General features: G+C 41.7%; 3 protein-coding genes across 5 annotated transcripts; all 3 read right to left on the reverse strand.

Moving 5' to 3' along the window:
- Positions 1–547: 547 nt before the first annotated feature.
- On the reverse strand, positions 548–1,978 carry LOC6542560 (protein rolling stone). Its single transcript, XM_001968881.3, has 5 exons — positions 1,766–1,978; positions 1,498–1,711; positions 1,133–1,436; positions 788–1,081; positions 548–724 (listed from the first exon to the last, which is right to left on the reverse strand). The coding sequence occupies exons 1-4, from the start codon at positions 1,901–1,903 to the stop codon at positions 919–921; spliced, it is 819 nt and encodes a 272-aa protein (XP_001968917.2). The 5' UTR covers positions 1,904–1,978; the 3' UTR covers positions 548–724; positions 788–918.
- Positions 1,979–4,732: 2,754 nt separating this feature from the next.
- Positions 4,733–6,717, reverse strand: LOC6542369. Of its 3 annotated transcripts, none has more exons than XM_015159602.2 (5): positions 6,541–6,717; positions 6,387–6,483; positions 6,142–6,332; positions 5,891–6,082; positions 4,733–5,808 (listed from the first exon to the last, which is right to left on the reverse strand). In XM_015159602.2, the coding sequence occupies exons 1-5, from the start codon at positions 6,604–6,606 to the stop codon at positions 5,776–5,778; spliced, it is 579 nt and encodes a 192-aa protein (XP_015015088.1). In that variant the 5' UTR covers positions 6,607–6,717; the 3' UTR covers positions 4,733–5,775. The 3 variants fall into 3 exon arrangements, with proteins under 3 accessions (XP_015015088.1, XP_001968918.2, XP_026834790.1); XM_001968882.3 differs by having other exon boundaries at positions 5,789–5,813; positions 6,541–6,679; XM_026978989.1 differs by lacking the exon at positions 4,733–5,808 and having other exon boundaries at positions 6,045–6,082; positions 6,135–6,332; positions 6,541–6,679.
- Positions 6,718–9,283: 2,566 nt separating this feature from the next.
- LOC6543059 (protamine-like protein 99C) lies at positions 9,284–12,212 on the reverse strand. Its single transcript, XM_001968883.3, has 3 exons — positions 12,040–12,212; positions 9,664–10,308; positions 9,284–9,608 (listed from the first exon to the last, which is right to left on the reverse strand). The coding sequence occupies exons 2-3, from the start codon at positions 10,249–10,251 to the stop codon at positions 9,546–9,548; spliced, it is 651 nt and encodes a 216-aa protein (XP_001968919.2). The 5' UTR covers positions 10,252–10,308; positions 12,040–12,212; the 3' UTR covers positions 9,284–9,545.
- Positions 12,213–18,246: the final 6,034 nt, after the last annotated feature.

Below are 18,246 nucleotides of genomic sequence, written 5' to 3' on the forward strand. Positions count from 1 at the left end.
CCAGTTTATGAGGGGAAAAGTATTCACTATAAATTTTGTGTGCGCACCGCTTGCAACAACAACGGGCGAACGAGGACGGGAACAACTGCAACAACAACTTAAATCTTAAGTAGCTCAACTTGTTTATTTATCGAAGCAGAAGTTAATGCGATAGTGGTGCGGGCGGGTGGCACGTTGGTTGGTTGGTTGGTCGGATGAAAAATGCAGCAATGAGTCAACTCATTGTTGCTGCCGTGCCCACATTATTTACAACTGTAATTGCAGGTGCAGTTCGCAGGTAGGCAGTGGTTGGCTTTACACGTTAACGGCACAGGGTATTTGTTTTTGTTTTAAGCGAACTTTGCTTAAATAAGGTAAAATACAACATAAATTTAAGGAAAAATGTAGTGACTGCCCACAACATAAGGCCATAAGCTTCAGACGAATGCGGCACCCACATTCTAGATAGATACAAGCAGATACAGATACAGATACAGATACTGATATGGGGACATGATGTGGCCAACTCATGGGAATAAACAGCATAGAACAGCAGGACGAGGCGGAGTTGCAGCAGCAAAAGCAGAGCTTTTAATTTTCCAGACACGTGCAAGCGGCGTAAACAACAAAACAAGTCCGACATATCAGAGGACAAATAAGCAAAATTTGTTTTGATATCTCTGCTTGTTCTGTGGCTCTCATTGTACCCAGTGCTGGTGAGCAAGCGAAGTAGATTGCTTTTATACTATAAAATATTAGTATATAAAAATTATTTCAGCAAATAACAGAGCTATTTAGGATACACTACCTTTAAAGAGGGTATCTCTTGGTCGGAACACTAATATCAGTTTTTCCGTCTGCACGCCTATTTCTAAAGATTCGGCACGCATCACTTTAATGCAGTTATGAGAGCAGCACAGCACAGCATCAAAACCACCACTAAATTCTCCCCAACTTGCGTGCTATGAAATTGCGTAGTCGATAGACTCCATACTGCAGACTGGACAGGGACACCAACATTATACTGAGCCATGACACGGTTTTTAAAACTATCTTTGGCTTAGCAAAATTCAAAAAAGGGTATATATAGTCCTTTCCGTCTCTGAAACAAACCAATAAATATTAGAAGGCCAATGCTAAATACGGATCTTACAAGTTACGACCGCCCAGGGCATAAAATATTATTGCAAAGATTCCGTAACTATAGAGGAATGCCAGTGGATAGACAAAGTGAAGTAGACGGGCTGGTTGCGCCACCAGAAAGTTATCGATGGTGAAGAATATGGGTGGCAGCAAGTGAGTCCATATGTTATACAAATCGGAAACCCGTGTCGGATTAGTTAACACCCGATCTTTGGGATATATGGTTGTCCAGTAGATTAGTGCGATCAAGCACGCCAATGTGATGTTGATCGAATAGCAAGCCCAATAAATCTTTATCCAGCCACTCGGGGGAACTAAGTACATTGGAGTATTATATGTATAATGTTTAATAAATGAATTCATGTAAATTCTTACCCCAGGTTTCCGGCTTGCAGTGATAGATAGTCACAAGTATTGCTCCGGCAATACCGGTTATGCCGCACAACACAAATCCCCAGTTGGTCAGAAAAATAAAAAAGTTTCCGTTATTGTAGTACTGGGAAATACAACCGACCACGCCCGTTCCAAAGAATCCGCCTAAGGCCCATCGATAGGCCAAGAAAATAGCCGATTTCGGTCCAGCCTGCCACTAGAGGTACAACTTTGTAGAACATGTCGTTGGAAAAATTGAAAAACAACCAACTTGCGATCGCAGGAAGTCCGTGGGAGTGTGATGACTTAAGCCCAGTCTACTGAAGCGGAGCTCATCCCGTAAGCTTAGGGGCCTTTGAAGATTGCCGGAAGATGGTTCTGGCTCCGTTCCGGCCAGCAAACGAAACATTTACTAATAATTTGTTAGGTTTATTTCGAATGTGATTTTAAGTTAATTTTATATCAGCAAGGAAATGACTTTAAGTTCAAGGGTTTGCAATCAGCATAGAAACGACTTTAAGTTCAAGGCCCGAATGGGCATCGACTTTTCGGCGCCAATTATCCCATCGCATACTCCCTGGACTCCTTATCTCACGGAGCACGCGGCCTGGCCTGCATAATTAACAGATACATGCGATTCAGTTTGGGTCTTCAGTGCGTGCGATTCAGTTGGGGTCTTGCCGTGGTTCATGGAATCCGCGCAAATTACGACATGTGGCTGACATCATTTTCCTTCCTCAGCCATTCAAAGATTACGCCGGGCGGAAGTGGGCTCCGGGAAGAATGGGACAGGATGTCGTTTTGAGCCAAGCAGACGCTTTTAATTGAGAGACACTTGGCTGAGCTGTGGCGTGCAATTAAAATGCCATTACATGTCAAAATAAAGCACCAGCTGCACAGTGCTCGCAATGCTCTAAGGCACAAGAATCATTTTTTAAAAAATATCAAAGCCATGTATTGCATTAAAATTGCAATTTAAATTTAATAAAAAATAATATATTTATAAAAGTGATTAAAAGATAAACCTATAAACTTTTGTGTCACCTCTGCGCCACAGTGCCGCTTTGCCTAGTAAGTTCCGATAGGAATGTTTTGAGATTCTTTCCAGCTTCCGGCGATGTTAATCCCTGGGTATTTCTGCTGTGCGAAAAAACTTGGTCTAAGTACTTAACACCCTGGAGAATCCTGCAGGCGAAATCCTTCCTGCTGCCCGCCACACTCCTTTATTGTCCACAATGCCACTTCGTACACTACTCCAAACAAATCACGTCGAAAGCATCACATAGTTGTATATATTGAAATAAACATCTAACGCCCAAGTCCACCTGGGCATCATTTAATATGCAAATTTGTTGCCAACATTCTCTCAGTTGATTTTGTCGGAAAATTTGCATTGTCTACGTCCATTGGTGTGCCAAGTTTCGTTTTTCCAATTGATTAGCTGATTTTTACATCAATCAAAAACAATATTTTTGATGAGACAGGAAATTTAAGTCTAAATCTCAGATCAAAGACAACGTTACATTCGTCAATTGCTGCGGAAATTTATTAGTAGGCTTGCATTTTACAGAGTCTTTGATAGTTTGAAACCTTTAAGGGTGAAATTGAATTGGCGTTGAACAAAAAGTATGCAAAGTGCAATCAAATTGAGTTTGCGTTAAATAAGTACCAATGGGTTTTTTAGAACTATGTGGACACTACGAGCTGTTGGGGTGGAAAAAGTACAGAGTTTTCGTTCGAAGCATTTCCTTAGTTCAAACGGGAAAGTGAGGGTTCAATTGAGCTCCGTGAGCCTGGGGAAAAATTAAATTTGCCAGCGGCAAGCCCAATGGCGTGTCCTACTTTCTCCCGTCCAAGGAAGTCAACTCTTTGGCAGTTTGCCATCAAGTTGCGCTTTAAAAGTGCGTGCTGCCATTAGGGAGCCTTCATGTAGCAGGGCGAAGTCAAGGGTTAAGTGTTTTAAAGTGAGACGCCATTCAGGCCATTTCTATGTTATCGCAATTTACCAACCACTCCTGGCGCCCCAGGAGGCGATACCTCACGTGTCATTATCTTAATACAAGCCAGTCCTTGCCCCGATCGTCCTTTCCACATGCACCCGGTTGATGGAGCTTCTTTCAGCTCCCATATCTCTTACTTGAATACACAATTAAGTGGCAGGGCGTTTGCCAGTGTGGAGTTCGCATGTGGGGTGGCTTAAAATTAAATTTCTCATGCTTAGAGTGCGCGAGGACCTGTGCCGTTGCTCATTATTATATAGTCACGTGGCTGGGGTTTCAAGACGATACGGATACGGAAACGGTTTGTGGCACGTTACTGCGCGGCTATATCACAACTTGAGATTCGTCGAGAGCTCTTCCAGTTCTAGTACGTCACTCCAGTCGGGTAAACTAACTTTGCGATAAAGTGCAAAAACGAAAGGGGTGCAAGAAATGCTTAGAAGGAAATAAAATTGCTTAAATGTAACCAGCAGCAGTTAGGGGTTAAAAATACTCTAGCTACAGTGAAATTAATTAAACTTTACTATTATATTTAAGTACAAGCATTATAATAGCTACCTCGCAATAACCACTACCTAATAAAATCTCATAGGGTATCTCAATTTCCTTACGCCAGATTTTTACAACTTTTTTGCTTTGTTTTGATGTTATTAGTCTCTTGGGAATTTCACATGCAATTTGCAATCTTTCTCTTTGCCACTACAGTTCGTATATATTTAGTGTGTAAATCTAATGAGTATATAAGCACATTTATATATACTTGGCAGAATCTACAGAAAGCTCGTTTGTGTGGGTGGCATAATGGGAAAGGTTTCTGGTGCTTATATAGCTGCTCATTGAAATAATATCAACATGTTATTGCATTCGAATTCAAAACGTTGTGCATACTGCAATAGAAATCAACAAAAGTGACAACACTTATGTATCACGTTCATGTTAACCTAAATAAGGAGCTATATTCCATAAATATCAATATGAAAATGTTATGAAATGTTATATAAGCAATCTGCTTGTTTTTGATATGATATTTGCTATTTCTTATTTATAGGATATACTTTGGTTATTCTCACTTGAATTTAACATGGAATAGGTAAGGTCTCAGCTATATTTCAACTATATATCGTTACAAATTTGTAGTTTGAAATATATGTTTTTTGAAGTTCTGCAAAGTAAAACTTTAAAGAATTTTATTCATCTCAGTAAAACGGGGAATATTTTGAACAAAACTTGTTGATTTTCTCAGAAGTGCATTTAAAAGTTCCGCAATTTAATTATCACCGAAGAAAGCGCAAACACAACAAGCCAACTTGGCAATGCCCTCTCTCCCCCGGCCCCCTGCGGAAATCAATGCATGCCCAAATGCATCTGGATCTGAATGCATATTGAAAATGTGCATAAAGGCCGGCTGGGTCGAAATGAAACGGGGTGGTGACAATGCCGTCTGCTCGGTATTTATGCAACTCGCACACCCACAATCAATTATGCAATATGAAAAGCCAAGGCTTGTCCGAGTAAAACGAAAAATCGAAAAGCATTTGCGGCAATTTCTCAATTTCGGGGTGAAGGCAGTTGGCATGGCATGCAGGGGGCTTGAATTGTGACCCAGAGGCGTCGAAAAGGGGCAGTCTGCTTTCCATTGGGCCAAGAGATAGGGCCAGGGATGGGATGGAGTGCTGTCAGGACAGACGGCATCGTAACCGGACCCCCGGGCTACGTCGACGTCTGCATTGCGCCATGCAAACTCGAGCTGCGGCAGCAACAACTCATTTTTTCCCATTTTGTATTATTGAGAAAGAGGGGGGGAATGTCGACTGTCGACTGCCGACTGCCGATTTTCATTGAATATTTTTCGGCCAAAACGAGGCCCTCTTCAGGCCTGGAACGTGCGGAGCTCACAGGACGAGTCAGAGTCATGGCTGCCAGACTGTGTGGCGGGAGTTTGTGCCAAAGGCTAGCAAACAGTTTGAGCCACCAACAATAGCAACAATAGGGCTCGAGACTCTGCTACTCGACATTCTGCTGACCTCAATATTTGTTCAACTTTTCAGCAACAATTTTGTTATGCGATTTTGGCCCTCTCGCCATCGCCCCCGTCGCTCGGCTGTCATAAATGCCTGCAGTTTGGCAGTTTTGTGCAGTGAAAGTGATTTTCGGATGGGTTCAGTGGGTTTATTGCTTTGATTTGCCGCTTCTCCCGCTACTGCTGCTGTTGCTAAACTTCTGTGGTGCTGATTACGATGGTTGGGGGTGTGGCTTTTGGCCAGCAATCAGTGCCGGCAAATCAAATTTCATGCCTCAAACAAGAATCTACTGACTGAGCTAAAGAAAGGCGGCCGATTTAAAAGAAAGGGCTTTCCACATGCCCAAAACATTTATGCTAGCTCGGTGGCACTCACCCACATGCGGCCAAGGAGGCGGCACACCAGGACCCCTTGGCAAACGGGGCCCAAACACAGGACGGTGAGGAGGCGCAGGCTGTGGGCGTGGCCATGGACCAACAACAGCTGACAAATGGCTAAAGCGAAACAGACGAATAGCACAAAGTTGGACAACAGCACCAGTGTGCTAATGAAGGCCAACTTGCAGCGCTGCAACGAAATCGAAGAAGTGCGCCGACCACAAACACAAAAGGGTAATCACTTCTTACGGGCACCAGGAGAGCCAAATTAAATGGCAACAGCAGGGCCAGATGATGCCTGAAAAGGACCTCAAAGAAGTGCCAGGTGGATGTCCTGAGGACCTCGTGCCAACTCTGAGGGCGTCCCGCTGCAATGCCTTCTTCATACACCAGTGGTACGTAGTAGAATGAGTTCACCGCTCCGTCCGAGTTAATCGATGCTGTTAAACAAGAAGTTTGGCATTCTAGATTAATCAAAAGTGCTTAGAACCTACCCTGGGCCAAATGCTTGAACATATTGATCACGTAGTACAGCAAGAAGTTGTGCAAAATGAGCAGCATAGCGTCCTTCTTAAAGGGGTGTATTGATCGCTTTTAATTGAAACCAATTAATGCAGCATGTTCTTATATATATATAGTATAGCTTACGAAAATCAACGTTATTTGGTAGAGGAAAATAATGCAAGTCACAATGAGCTCGTGGAAATCGGCCATTATAACTGACTGAGCCCTACAATTGTACAAATTTTGAATCGGGTTTCCAAAACGAAATTTAGTCAGCTAGACACTGAAATCGCTGCGTTAGATCAAATGATTTCAATGCTCCAGCAGCCAGAACCTGTACTTAAGATTATCCAACAAAATAATAAGTTAGAAATAGACATAAACAGGGTTCTTAGTAAATTGAGTTAAATACATTGCCGAGAGTAAAAGGTAAATTACACTAGTACTGCTTGAATTAACTCGAAATACCTTAGCCTTGAGATATCTTGCCTTTCAATTGTATCTCTACCACTCTCAGGATCCCTGGCCACGCAATTCATCTAGATGCATCAACATCTCTTCCTTGACGTCACCTCAATTATTATGCCTACAATTAAGAGTCTTCGGCCGCAGGTATTCTACAAACCTAATGGCTTACAATTACCAATTAACAGATTATTCCAGTGACCAAAGTGCCTGATGAAGATGAAACATCAGAGCCAAGGCTGTGCAATAGTCGAGGGCTAAGCAAAATAATTTAATTTAAATTTCCAGCCTGTGCAAATATTGTAAAACATTCCGGCACATTTAAAGTGCAGCTGAAAATTAACTGTCAGTCAGGCAAAGAGGCCACAGACATCAGAAACTGCAGCGACAACTGCAACAACTTTTGCACAACTACAGCAACAGCAATAAGAGTTACGAAAACAATAACCACACAATGGCAATGCAAGGCAATATTCGCATATTAAACAAACAATAAACATTGTTAATTAATTTACTTCAACTCGAGCGGTAACTGCACTTCAGCGAAATGGATGACTTTAATCGACGATGACTAATGTGATCGAATAGCTGTAGTACACAAAAACTATATTTAAACAGAAGCTCAAATTTGTATAAAATATTAAGAACATATATTCACTAATTTTTCTTTAAAGTATCAAAACTTCCACGAAATTACTTTCCAGAACAGGCTTCGAGCTCTTATGGAATTCACTTATTAACGCTTATATGATGTGGCGCTTACTTCGGGCTTTTGATAACTTGTGGCATATTTCACGAGCAGTGGCCATAATGCCCCATGCAAGCGGTATCATTATAAATAATGACTCTGATTAAATATGATGTAATCCTTTGCCAGGGCTACCGATTCGGGCATTTTTAAAATGCTGCAAACTTAATTAAGCATTAATCATAGGCGGCAAGCTGGGAAGGGAAGTGCTGGATGAGATAAGGCGATTGGAGGCTGGAACAGACAAGTGCATTAATTAACGGTCTGCTGTCCCTGGTAACTGACCATAAAGGATTTGCGTTATTAATTGAACGACTTTCGGATCAATATTCTATAATACGCAATGGGAGCTCTGCCCTCTCGGGCCACACCCACCACATTGCATTATGGTATCGTACCTTTACGTTTTATTTTTAGTAATTTGTTCGTTTGGGCCATTTAAGAATAACTGTCACGTACGTGTGGCATGGCCCGAACACACTTACCATTTCATCAAAGTAAATCGAGCTTGAATTGATTTCGCACACACAAGCCGTATCAGCCATATCAGCCTCCTCCTTTCCACAAAAACTACCTTGGCTTGGCCCTAATGTGTGTCATTTGGCCGGCAGTTATCTTAGGGCCAAATGCACAAAGGGGCGGTAATTTTGCGAACATTTCCTTTTCTTTTTGCCAAAAACAAAGAACCACGCTGTTTTTTTGTTTTTATTATTTTTCTTTATTTGATTTTACTTTCTTGTTAGCTAAGTGAATTTTTATTGGCCATAGCTTTTAGTAATTTTCCATTATATTTATTCGATTGGGGACTACACTTTCTGGCACACATCTACTATAATTTCATATTAACTTTAGTTATTGTGTATGAAACTTAATGCGTAGCGGTAGCTGCATTTTTCCATCAGCAAGCGCAACAAGTTATAACCGAAAAAGCCAAGCACTTTTAACTACATTTCTGCATTCATTTCAATTTCATTTGCAACAGTACTGGGGGAAAAAAAAACGGCGAAAACTGAGACTCATTTACACATTTATGTGGGAAAATGTCAACTCCTGAGTAATTTATGCACACAACGGCATTTAAATGCCTTTTATTTCCAGTTTTTCCGAATAAGGCCGCTTCAGTTCGTCACTGTTTCGGGTTCACTTTCATTTTTCACTGCGCAATGTCCCTCTGAGTAAGAGAAATGAGCTGTAATGGGTGCCAAAAGCCAACGACTGGGAAACGGGAGACAGGAGGCCAACAGGCAATTTATGCGAGCCTGGGGAATTGTTTCGAAAATTGACAAATTATGGTTGTAAGTGCTGCGATTAGTCCGTTCCATTCGCCCTTTCGTTTCTTACTTGCTTTCTCCAACTGTCCCAAGGTCTCCAACTGTCTCCTCAAAGCCGCAAATGTGCATTACATGCTGGAACAGCTGAAACAGCAGAAACGGGTTTATGGCATCCAAAACATTGCGGGCACTGCGTGTTATTAATAATTCAATTTAGCTGTCTCACAACAGGCGCCGGCGGTTCAGAGAACTCTGGAAAAGCTTCGGGCACGCAACTGCGATACCTTCGAATCCCTCCCATTTCCCGCCCACTTCCCGACAGTTCCATTTCCACGGCGCACAGCTCATTAACTATTCATGCAAGTTAAGTGCGAAAGATCATATAGTGGAATAATAAATTGAATTTCGCCGGGCAGCTGGAACAGCCGCAAATAGCTACACGTGTATGAATCGAAAACCCAAAGGGTTTCCTCCGAATAAGTACACGATTTTTAATTTGTTTATATTGCCAAAATACATTTTGAACTGTTTATGCTCCTACGAATCTAGCTAACGAACGCTGAATTTGGAAAACGAAACCCACAATTTGCAGACAAGAAGAATGGATGGATGCCTGTCTGGATGGATTAAATACAGGATGCGCGGTCTGGAATGGATCTGAAGATTCAGGAACAGGGGTTGCAGATACGACGGCGCTTGTGGCGATCACTAGTGGTGACCTTGCATGCCTGAAAGAATACACATTCAAAATCACCATAAATAAATAAAATAAAAACAGCGTACCATGCGCCGATAGCGATCCTTTTTTTCCTCGGGTAGCTTGGCCCAGGCTTTCGCGGCCTCCGTAATCAATTCCTGGGGCTTGAGGTCACAGTGCTTTTTGCGGAAGGATCGCACAAAATTCAAATAGCCATTATTGGTGACGGGACCCTGCTTGCTGCACTTGACCCTGGGGCAACTCTTTTCCTTCTTGGGTTTACAAGCCGATCGCTTCGGCTTCGCACACGTTACCCGTGGCTTGGCACAAGCGGCCTTTCGGCGAGGCTTGGCACAGGACTTCTTTGGCTTGGCACAGGACGATTTGCGCGGACAACGCCCCATCGCCTGGTTGCACATTTCATTGAGACCCTTGGGCTTTTCATCTTCTAAGCACATGGAAATGACGCCTATTTTGGGATCGGGCATGTGGCGGTAATGGTTTTTTTCCTCTTCGCTCATTTCCTTCCAGGACTTGGCGCCCTGCTCGGCGAACTCAATCCAACCCATATCGCCGTTTTGGTGAAGGAATTCGCGCAAGTAGTTTAGGAATCCACTCCTTGCCCACGATCCATTGCACATGCTCTGGCTTTCATTTACATTGTCTGTACTCATTGTATTACAAGTCGGTTTGTAAAAGGCTTTCAAAACTATAGAAAAATTCCACAAATCCTGAAAAGAAATGGGGGTATTGCTATTAACTTTGATGTGGGATGTACATATGTGCTACATGCGAGTGTCTGCCTCCAGTTGCGTCCTAGAGCAGTCACTTAGTCAGTGAGGAAACCGAGTCTGAAACCCGACGACCATGATGAAGACCTGAACTGCAGGCGACATGCGGTTGCAACTGCAGCAAAGCCCATAATTAATATCAGTTGCAAACTGCCTCTCGACAACCGACGTTTAGTCACCATGTGTGGGAGCCTAAGTGGCGGTTCTTGGCCAAGACCAATGGGTATTAGGAACTGGTTATTTAATTGTCAGGGAAATTCACAGTGGTTTGTACCGGCACCAAATGGGCAACAGCAATAAATTAATTGAAAGACTCCAGAGTCCAGAGACAAACAGTAAAAAAAAAACAACAATATCTGTATACTTATTTACAGAGATAATTCAAGATTAGTCAAGTCTGCTGAAGTCCGAGTAATTAATTTGCCACCCAGCTGATATTTTGGGTTTGACAAATATTAATTCGAAATATTAATTTGAAATCGTTATGGATGTGTACAAATTACAATTTGTGACCAGCTGTGACCACCGCACCGCACTGCCTGCATATTGTCTTTCCAACTCCACCAAACACCCAGTTGGAATACAAAATTCCCTTTAACCGGAGCTCTCTGTGCAGTATGAATAAACAGCAGGAGTTGCATGGGATATTAAATGGCATTGTTCTCGGGGCTTCACCGAGAGAAGGTTCTTAAAACTCAAATTGATTGATTAAGTGCTAAAACAGCTATAAAAGCCAGCGCGGCAGGTAAAACTAAGTAGGAACCGACAGGAGTCGAGGGCGCCGAGTGATTATCATTAGCCGCCAGAGTAGTTGCCATTTAGCACGCACAACGAGATGAACGCCAGCAACATCAGCAGCAGATGCAACAATGTTTGAGTAATTGTTTGCCCTTGCTGCAGCGTCAACAGCAGCAGCAGCAGCAGCAGCAACTGCAGATGCAACAAAATTTGCATGCAAACACAAGTCCCTACTCACCACCCCTGGCCCTCAACCCCACACTCATTGCCCCATTTGGCTGCACACGTAACTGAACGGTGGCAACAACTGCAGCAGTAATTGCAACAAACAATTAGCGTCACTTGGATTTATGTTTACGAGCGGCTGCCTGGACATTTTCGGCCACAATGACAGTGTGCCCCCTGTCCACTTGGGCCTTTTATGGTTGTCAACGAGCAAAAAGTTGATCAATCAGGACGTGTAATTTATTTACAATTTCACTCTGGCAACGAAAGAAAGAGCCAAGAGTTTTTTCTTCCGATTAACTCGATCTTTCTTTCGGCCGAACCGCGTGCACTATGATTTATTTCATGGCCCTGCGCTGCTGCCATTGTTGTTGCAGCATGTAAATGACGTCATTACAAGGCGTGGGGCGTGGCAAGGTGGTTGGATGTCGACGGACTGGCCCCGGGCATTAGTTTAAGGCCAGATAGGAGGCCACATCCATCCGACAGCTAGACAAACACGCGGGCCGCCAAAAAGGCGTGGCCGCCGAGTTTCCGCTTCGACTTGCAACACTTTAGTGCAACACGCCCCACAACCTTGCACTCGACATTAAACGTATCGCACAAGCTACTCTTACCGAGAACATTTTTGCAAATCCAGTTTATCGAAAGTGATTATTACACGTTATATTGTAAAACTAAATCGTATATATTTTCTAGTTCACTTACCCTCTGAAGTTTCTATTTATAAAAAACCGAACTTTTCCCACAACTAATTTAAAAAAAAAGCAAGAAATATGAGATTACAAATTTTTGGAAGAATTTTGTATGTGAACTGTTTGTGTGCCACTCCAAGTTACAACTGATGTTCAAAGGAACCAACTGCCAGGTGGAGACGTTATACAGCAAAAGGAAAAAGCGACGCCAACTAGATGGAATAAAGTTAGATTTGATCGAAACGACGCCGACGGCTACGCATCCTGGGCAACATCCTTTTGTTAGTTGGGCAGGAGCCCATGTTTCCCAATGCCGTGGGCGGTATGTTAAGTTTTCCTCATAGGTGGCATAAATTATGTGAAACCATTTTTTCATACCCACTATTGCTCGTGCCAAACTCTCTGCGGCTTATTAAAATTTCTAGCCGCCGGGCTAACAAACGCGGTGGGGCTAAGAAATTTTGGGCGAAACGTCTTGGGGATTCCGATTGTTTGGACATGTGTGAGGTTTTCTATTATCTGTAAAATGTTATGATTTATTATGTGCGGGCTCAAGTTGATGGTGCGGCCATAAATTGTGACCCTTTGGAGTCTTTTGCCTTTGCCTTTGCCTCTGCCGTTGGCTTTGCCGCTTTCTTTTCCGTCGGTTCATCTTTTGGTCTCTGCCTTTGCCAGCAGCAGTTAAGTCAATTAATTGGCCTTAGATTTATTAGTTTTTACCCCGCCGTACCCTGGCCCCATTTAGCATAGGTGCCGTGATTTATTGTTGCAGGAATGCCAAAACAACAAGGGAAAATTCCTCGGGCTTGGCTTTGGCACGCACACTACTGGCAGAGTATTCGTAGTTCAGGTGACTGGGGAGGTGTGGTATTTGCATATAAATAGATATGTCAGCTAAAATATGAACAACATGAGTGGGCTCCTGTGTTCTATATTTTGTAATTTCCGCCTCGCGGCGAAAACGGGAAAACGCTTCCATTGCGTGCCGCGATAAACACAAATTTCAAGTTCTCCGCTCGGACATTTTCCATTAAATTAGCCTCAGTGTCAAATACTGACACCCAAAACTGATGTGCCCACGGGCGGCTAGTACACTCATTGTAGCCTAATGCTACGCTGCTGAATTATTAACTGGGTCAAAGTAAGGGCACACATAAAAAGTATCAGTGTACGCGTCTTATGAAACAAGCTGTCAGAAGCCCGACCTTTAAATATCAAAGTAAGGCGATTATTTTGTATTAAGATATTTTATACTTAAAGTAAAAGTAATTTTATAAAAGCTATATTTCATAGAACAAGGAAACAGTTTTCTGATAATTTACTCGTTGCTTTTGGTAGTTTGAGCTTTATTGCTTGAGCTTCCAAAAGAATTTCAACTTTATAAGTTTAAGAATCCAATCAATCACTACGGCCCAAATAGAAAAAGACGCAAGGAACGACAGACGAAATGATTTTCATCCAAGCCATGTTGACAAATTCGGCTGTAGGCCAAAAGGCATCACGTCGTCACATGAGCCAAGTCCCGGATTCAAGTGCAAGGATTCGCATATGTGAGTGCTCGCAATGACGCCCCCACTATCATCGCAGTTGGATGCTGTTTTCCTGCCACCCGAACGCCCCGTTTTCCATCGGTTTGCCGGTGTAATAACTTAAAATCCCATAATAAAGCTACTTACTGCCTTCGTCGTTTGGCGATGTCCTCGTGGCTCTAACAATAACTATTTTTCCTTGGATTTGGCTGGCGATGTGGCTCGAATTGAGTACCAGAGGCATTCTGCCACCGCAAATGTGCAAGTCAAGTGCATACGTCACTGGTTCCATTCAGCAATGCCATACCTAAGGTCTAAGTGCACAGCATCCATTTGGTCTTATTTATTTTGCCGTTGCTCTGCTCTTGTTAGTTACTTTTCTGTCTATAAAAAATATCCTGCCGAGCGGCTGGATTAAGATTGAATTTTTCTTGGTTTTGGTGCTACATTTTTTTTATACTTTTTATCAGGTTTCTTTGCCGAAGCAGAAATTTTTATCTGGTCGTTGTCAGGTGAAGAGTCGTTTAGATATCCCACACAAAAGACTGCTAAAAATATTTTCATGTTGAAATAGAAATATTTTTCCATTGAAAATGGAAACGATTTTCCCATTGTGTCTGGAATTATGTGTGTATGTGTATGTGTGTACAACCGGATGTTGTACAGTTATTGGAATGTCTCTTCATTTCCACTACCCATACTCGAGAACCTCTGGAAACGGGGCACCGACAATGGACTATTAGTTGGCATTTTTCTAGATTTTTTGTCGTCCTCAAACTCCTTGTTATAGTCGTCGACAGGAAATGGTAAACTGATTTCTCTTATTAATTTCAGTTGGCAATTTGTGCAGATAAATCAGCGCAGTTGTTAGTGCCACATTGGCATTTCGTTCCGTCCCTCTTTCTTTTGTACCCAGAAGCCAATTCAATTCCCCCGAAAAGTAAGCTAAGCAATTGCTCGCATATTTGTTAAGAATAAGCATGCCGGAATTTTTCAACTAAATTAACCTTTGCCTGGCACTCGTCCAACTGGAGAAATGAATGGGGATTTTGTAGGGAAGGAATATTTATCAGGATGCGATTGAAGTTTCCAATGGAATTTTCAAGTTGTTGAATTTAACTGGCCAAGAAATTACTTGATGGCAGATTTTATGTAATAGGCATGCTTTATAGGGCTTAAATATAAAATCTGTACGCATTATTTTTCTTAATGGAACTCGTTTTTAATCACGTGACCCTCAGAAGTATACAACGTTCTGCCGATTGCAATGGTATTTTTAATGGTTTCAATTAAGCCGAATGGTCGATTCGAGGCATTATAACAACATTAACAATAATAACAGCAACGACGTGACTTTTGTGCAAATTGTTAACGTCGGCGTTCCCGCGACATTGTTGTTGTTGCACCGGCTGTTGCGCTAAATATTTTAATTAAAGAAATAATTACATTAAATGCATTTCCTGCATAACACACGGATCGCGCCGACATCGCCCACAAGCAGTTGGTATTTTTTAAAACTTCATTAAGCGAATTTATTGCAAGCAGGCCTTGGCCATCCGACAGTTTCGAACAGAATGCAATTTAAATCCAACTCTCACACACATACACGCGAAAAAACCAGAAAAAAAAATCGAATAAAAGTGCTACAAATGAATGTGCAAGTGTCACTTTTGGGTCATCAATGAATTGCGCACCTTCGACATTTTCCGCTCTTAATTATTTCAATAAAATCAGCATACGAAAATAATCATCAGAGAAACAGGCTTCGGACAAATTATAAGATTGAACTCGAAATGCGGTTAACACAATTATAATTTCAATTTGGTGCTGGTATCGTACGGAGTGGGATAATCGTAGTGAAGACTTTTTAAACTATTTGCATAAAGTTGGTTTATTACCTTTCTTTATTTTCGCAATGCATACCCCATTTGGGTACCAAAAACTAAAGGGATATCTTATTAAAATATGTACCATTACGTGTAAATAATATCTCCCAATCACATTTTTCGAAACATGCTTCAAAATGAAACAGGAGCCTAGACTTTCGCATAGATTCAAGATTGTACAAATTTAACGTCGCTTCCTTGTTGCTGTTGCTGCTATATTCCTGTTTCCATTTGCTGTGGCATATTTAATAACAGCGCATTAAGATGCGACACATTTGCAGTCAAGTCAACAAATTGCCGGCAGCAATGCCACCCCACCACTCGCACCACCCGCACCACCCGCACCACCAGCACCACTCAACCACCGCCCCCGTTTTGGCAACACCCATTTGGCTCACACTCTAAATCTTGACGACGTGCGCGCTTTAATCTTGTTTAAAAATGCGCAGCTGTAACAACAACGACGGCATCGCAAAATGCGTGCTTGTGTGCTAAGGTGAGGCAACTGAGTCACAGTGCCAAAACGGAGATGTGGGCCAGTCGAATGCGAAATACTCTTCAAAATGTACAAAGTAAAACTTTGCAAAGTAAAGTGCACAATCCAGAGAATTCAACTTACTTCTTACAAGGAATAAAGGTACTTTGATCAGAAGTACCAAACACATATCTTAAAAAAATGTAAAATACTAATGCTGTAAGCCATGCCAACTTCTCGAACTTTTCGCTAGATTTTAAGGACCTTTAGAAAGGGCACGCTGGAAAATGAGGAAGGTGCGGTGTGGTTTTCGGGTGGGAAAATGCTAGCTGTATTTAGGCGGACGTCTTGTCAAATCTGCGCCGTGAAGCATTCTAATGAGAAGTGCTCTGCTCCAAGTTTTTCTGGCCCGTCTTCGCTACAAGGCCAAAAGGAGGAAAAGAAAACAACAAAGCTGGGCTATCACAGCCACATAATCAAAGGGCAGCCACTTTGCCTGCGTTTTTTATGCTCGCCGTGGAATTTCATGTTTCCTTTTCTTTCTGCACGGCGGTTTTTTCAGCCTTCCTTTTACGTGAGATATATAATTTCATATTTTTTAAGATAATTACGTCGATAAGTTGGAAAAAGGTAATGCATGCCGGTAAATAAACCAAAACGAGAACGCCTAGCCCAAGGGTGAAAGTTAAATCATAAAGAATTGGTAACGAGGCCAACAAAAATGACAAAAGTGGAGGAAAAAATCACGATTACATTGTTATGCAGAGCTGTTATTATTATTATAGATATGAGTAATTTGCAACTAATTTTTAAACTATATCACTACATTAGACTTCAACTTTTTATATTTCAATGTAGAAATTTTCGAAATAAAAAATTTAATAAAATGGTTAAAAACAGTTCGTTTTTCCTTTTAATTTATTGCATTTTTCTTAGTTCCTGTTCTGCGCTATCTTTCATTTTTCATTGACTTCCAGATAAAAGCTATTTATTTCCCAAGCTTAATTTACAGCTAAAAGAGAAATTATTGAAACACAACGGCAAGAATGCATTTAAATCACAGATCATTTTGCACTTTAAATGTCATCTTAAAATGCAGGCTAAGGTGCCGGTGGGTAAAAATACTATTACTGTTTGCTAAAAAATTGTGAAATAAACACAGTACTATCCTTTGGTTATTTTATGAAATTGTGTGCTCCTGTATGTTGCACAGAAAGCCCTGTCATCATCCATCGAACTTAATTAGTCTGCCCGATGTCATTGGTGGCACGCACGCCCTCTGGTCGATTTAATCAATAGCTCCAATTATGCGTGCATCGAATATTGCAATTTAGAATGCGGAATAGTTGCCACTGGTCGCAGGATCAACGGGGAAAACCTCAGCAGCATTTAGCAGCGATGCATAAATCATAGCATACTTAACAGAGCAAACACGCACGGATGGAGGTTGTGCGTGTATAGTATATACTCGTAGTATGGCATGTATCCGTTTGGCAAAGCATACAAAATTTCCAGCTGGCTCGCGGCCGTTTTGATATTGTTTGCAACCTTTAATTAGAAATATTGCCACATACTAAATGAGTCGAAAAGTGCGGCCGCGCAGCATCTGCAACAGGGGTAATGTATGTGCGGCGGTCGGAGCAACAAATAAAATATTGAAAAACGGAATAATAATTATGAGCATTGCATTGAGTGCTGACCGAGAAAGAGAGAGACAGACAGCGTGATGGTGCATTAATACCAGCAAATGCAGTTAACCGCATTCGTACATTTATCTATGTATTTATGCGCAAAATTAACTGGTTTAAGTGACATGAAATATTTTGGTTATCACTCGGTTTCCATTGACGAGCAGACAAACAAAGCTTTATTATCACATTTATGATGCTGGCACTGCATTGAATTAGCCACCAATCGAGTTATAATTGAGTTAGTCAGCAGTTCTAAATGGCATTCGCAGGAAATATGACGATTAAACTGATAACCCAATACAGAAAGGATGAAAAATAGTTTATCTAGCTGAGATATAATAAGTAAATTAATTGAATTAGTATTGGTATAGAGCAATATGGGAAATACAATTTAAAGCCATTTTAAAGTTGAAACTTTACCGCCACTCGGAGGATTATCTTCCGCCATGGAGCTCAGCACTTCACGCAAATTAAGATGGAATTCCTTCATGAACGAAAACCTCCCGCAGGGATTCTAGGGTAAATCTCTTGAGTCTGGCAGTAAATCAAATACAAAATACTGGCACGTGCCGAACGTCTGCGCGATAACTAGTCAGCCAAAGGAGGAATAGGACTAGAAATTCAGTGTCGATAAACCTG

This window comes from Drosophila erecta, unplaced genomic scaffold (assembly GCF_003286155.1).
Source record: "Drosophila erecta strain 14021-0224.00,06,07 unplaced genomic scaffold, DereRS2 tig00000055-arrow-pilon, whole genome shotgun sequence".
NCBI classification, from domain to species: Eukaryota; Metazoa; Arthropoda; class Insecta; order Diptera; family Drosophilidae; genus Drosophila; species Drosophila erecta.

What these genes read in the sequence shown, in the direction of transcription:
- LOC6542560 (XM_001968881.3), bottom strand. Translation starts at nt 1,903, where the DNA reads ATGTTTCGTTTGCTGGCCGGAACGGAGCCAGAACCATCTTCCGGCAAT. An exon ending in CTGCAAGCCGGAAACCTGGG is followed by an intron (nt 1,437 to 1,497) that starts GTAAGAATTTAC and finishes CAATGTACTTAG; the next exon opens with TTCCCCCGAGTGGCTGGATA. An exon ending in GCCCTGGGCGGTCGTAACTT is followed by an intron (nt 1,082 to 1,132) that starts GTAAGATCCGTA and finishes GGTTTGTTTCAG; the next exon opens with AGACGGAAAGGACTATATAT.
- LOC6542369 (XM_015159602.2), bottom strand. Translation starts at nt 6,606, where the DNA reads ATGGCCGATTTCCACGAGCTCATTGTGACTTGCATTATTTTCCTCTAC. An exon ending in GTTCAAGCATTTGGCCCAGG is followed by an intron (nt 6,333 to 6,386) that starts GTAGGTTCTAAG and finishes CTTGTTTAACAG; the next exon opens with CATCGATTAACTCGGACGGA. An exon ending in GCCTCCTTGGCCGCATGTGG is followed by an intron (nt 5,809 to 5,890) that starts GTGAGTGCCACC and finishes TCTTTAGCTCAG; the next exon opens with TCAGTAGATTCTTGTTTGAG.
- LOC6543059 (XM_001968883.3), bottom strand. Translation starts at nt 10,251, where the DNA reads ATGAGTACAGACAATGTAAATGAAAGCCAGAGCATGTGCAATGGATCG. An exon ending in AGGATCGCTATCGGCGCATG is followed by an intron (nt 9,609 to 9,663) that starts GTACGCTGTTTT and finishes GTATTCTTTCAG; the next exon opens with GCATGCAAGGTCACCACTAG.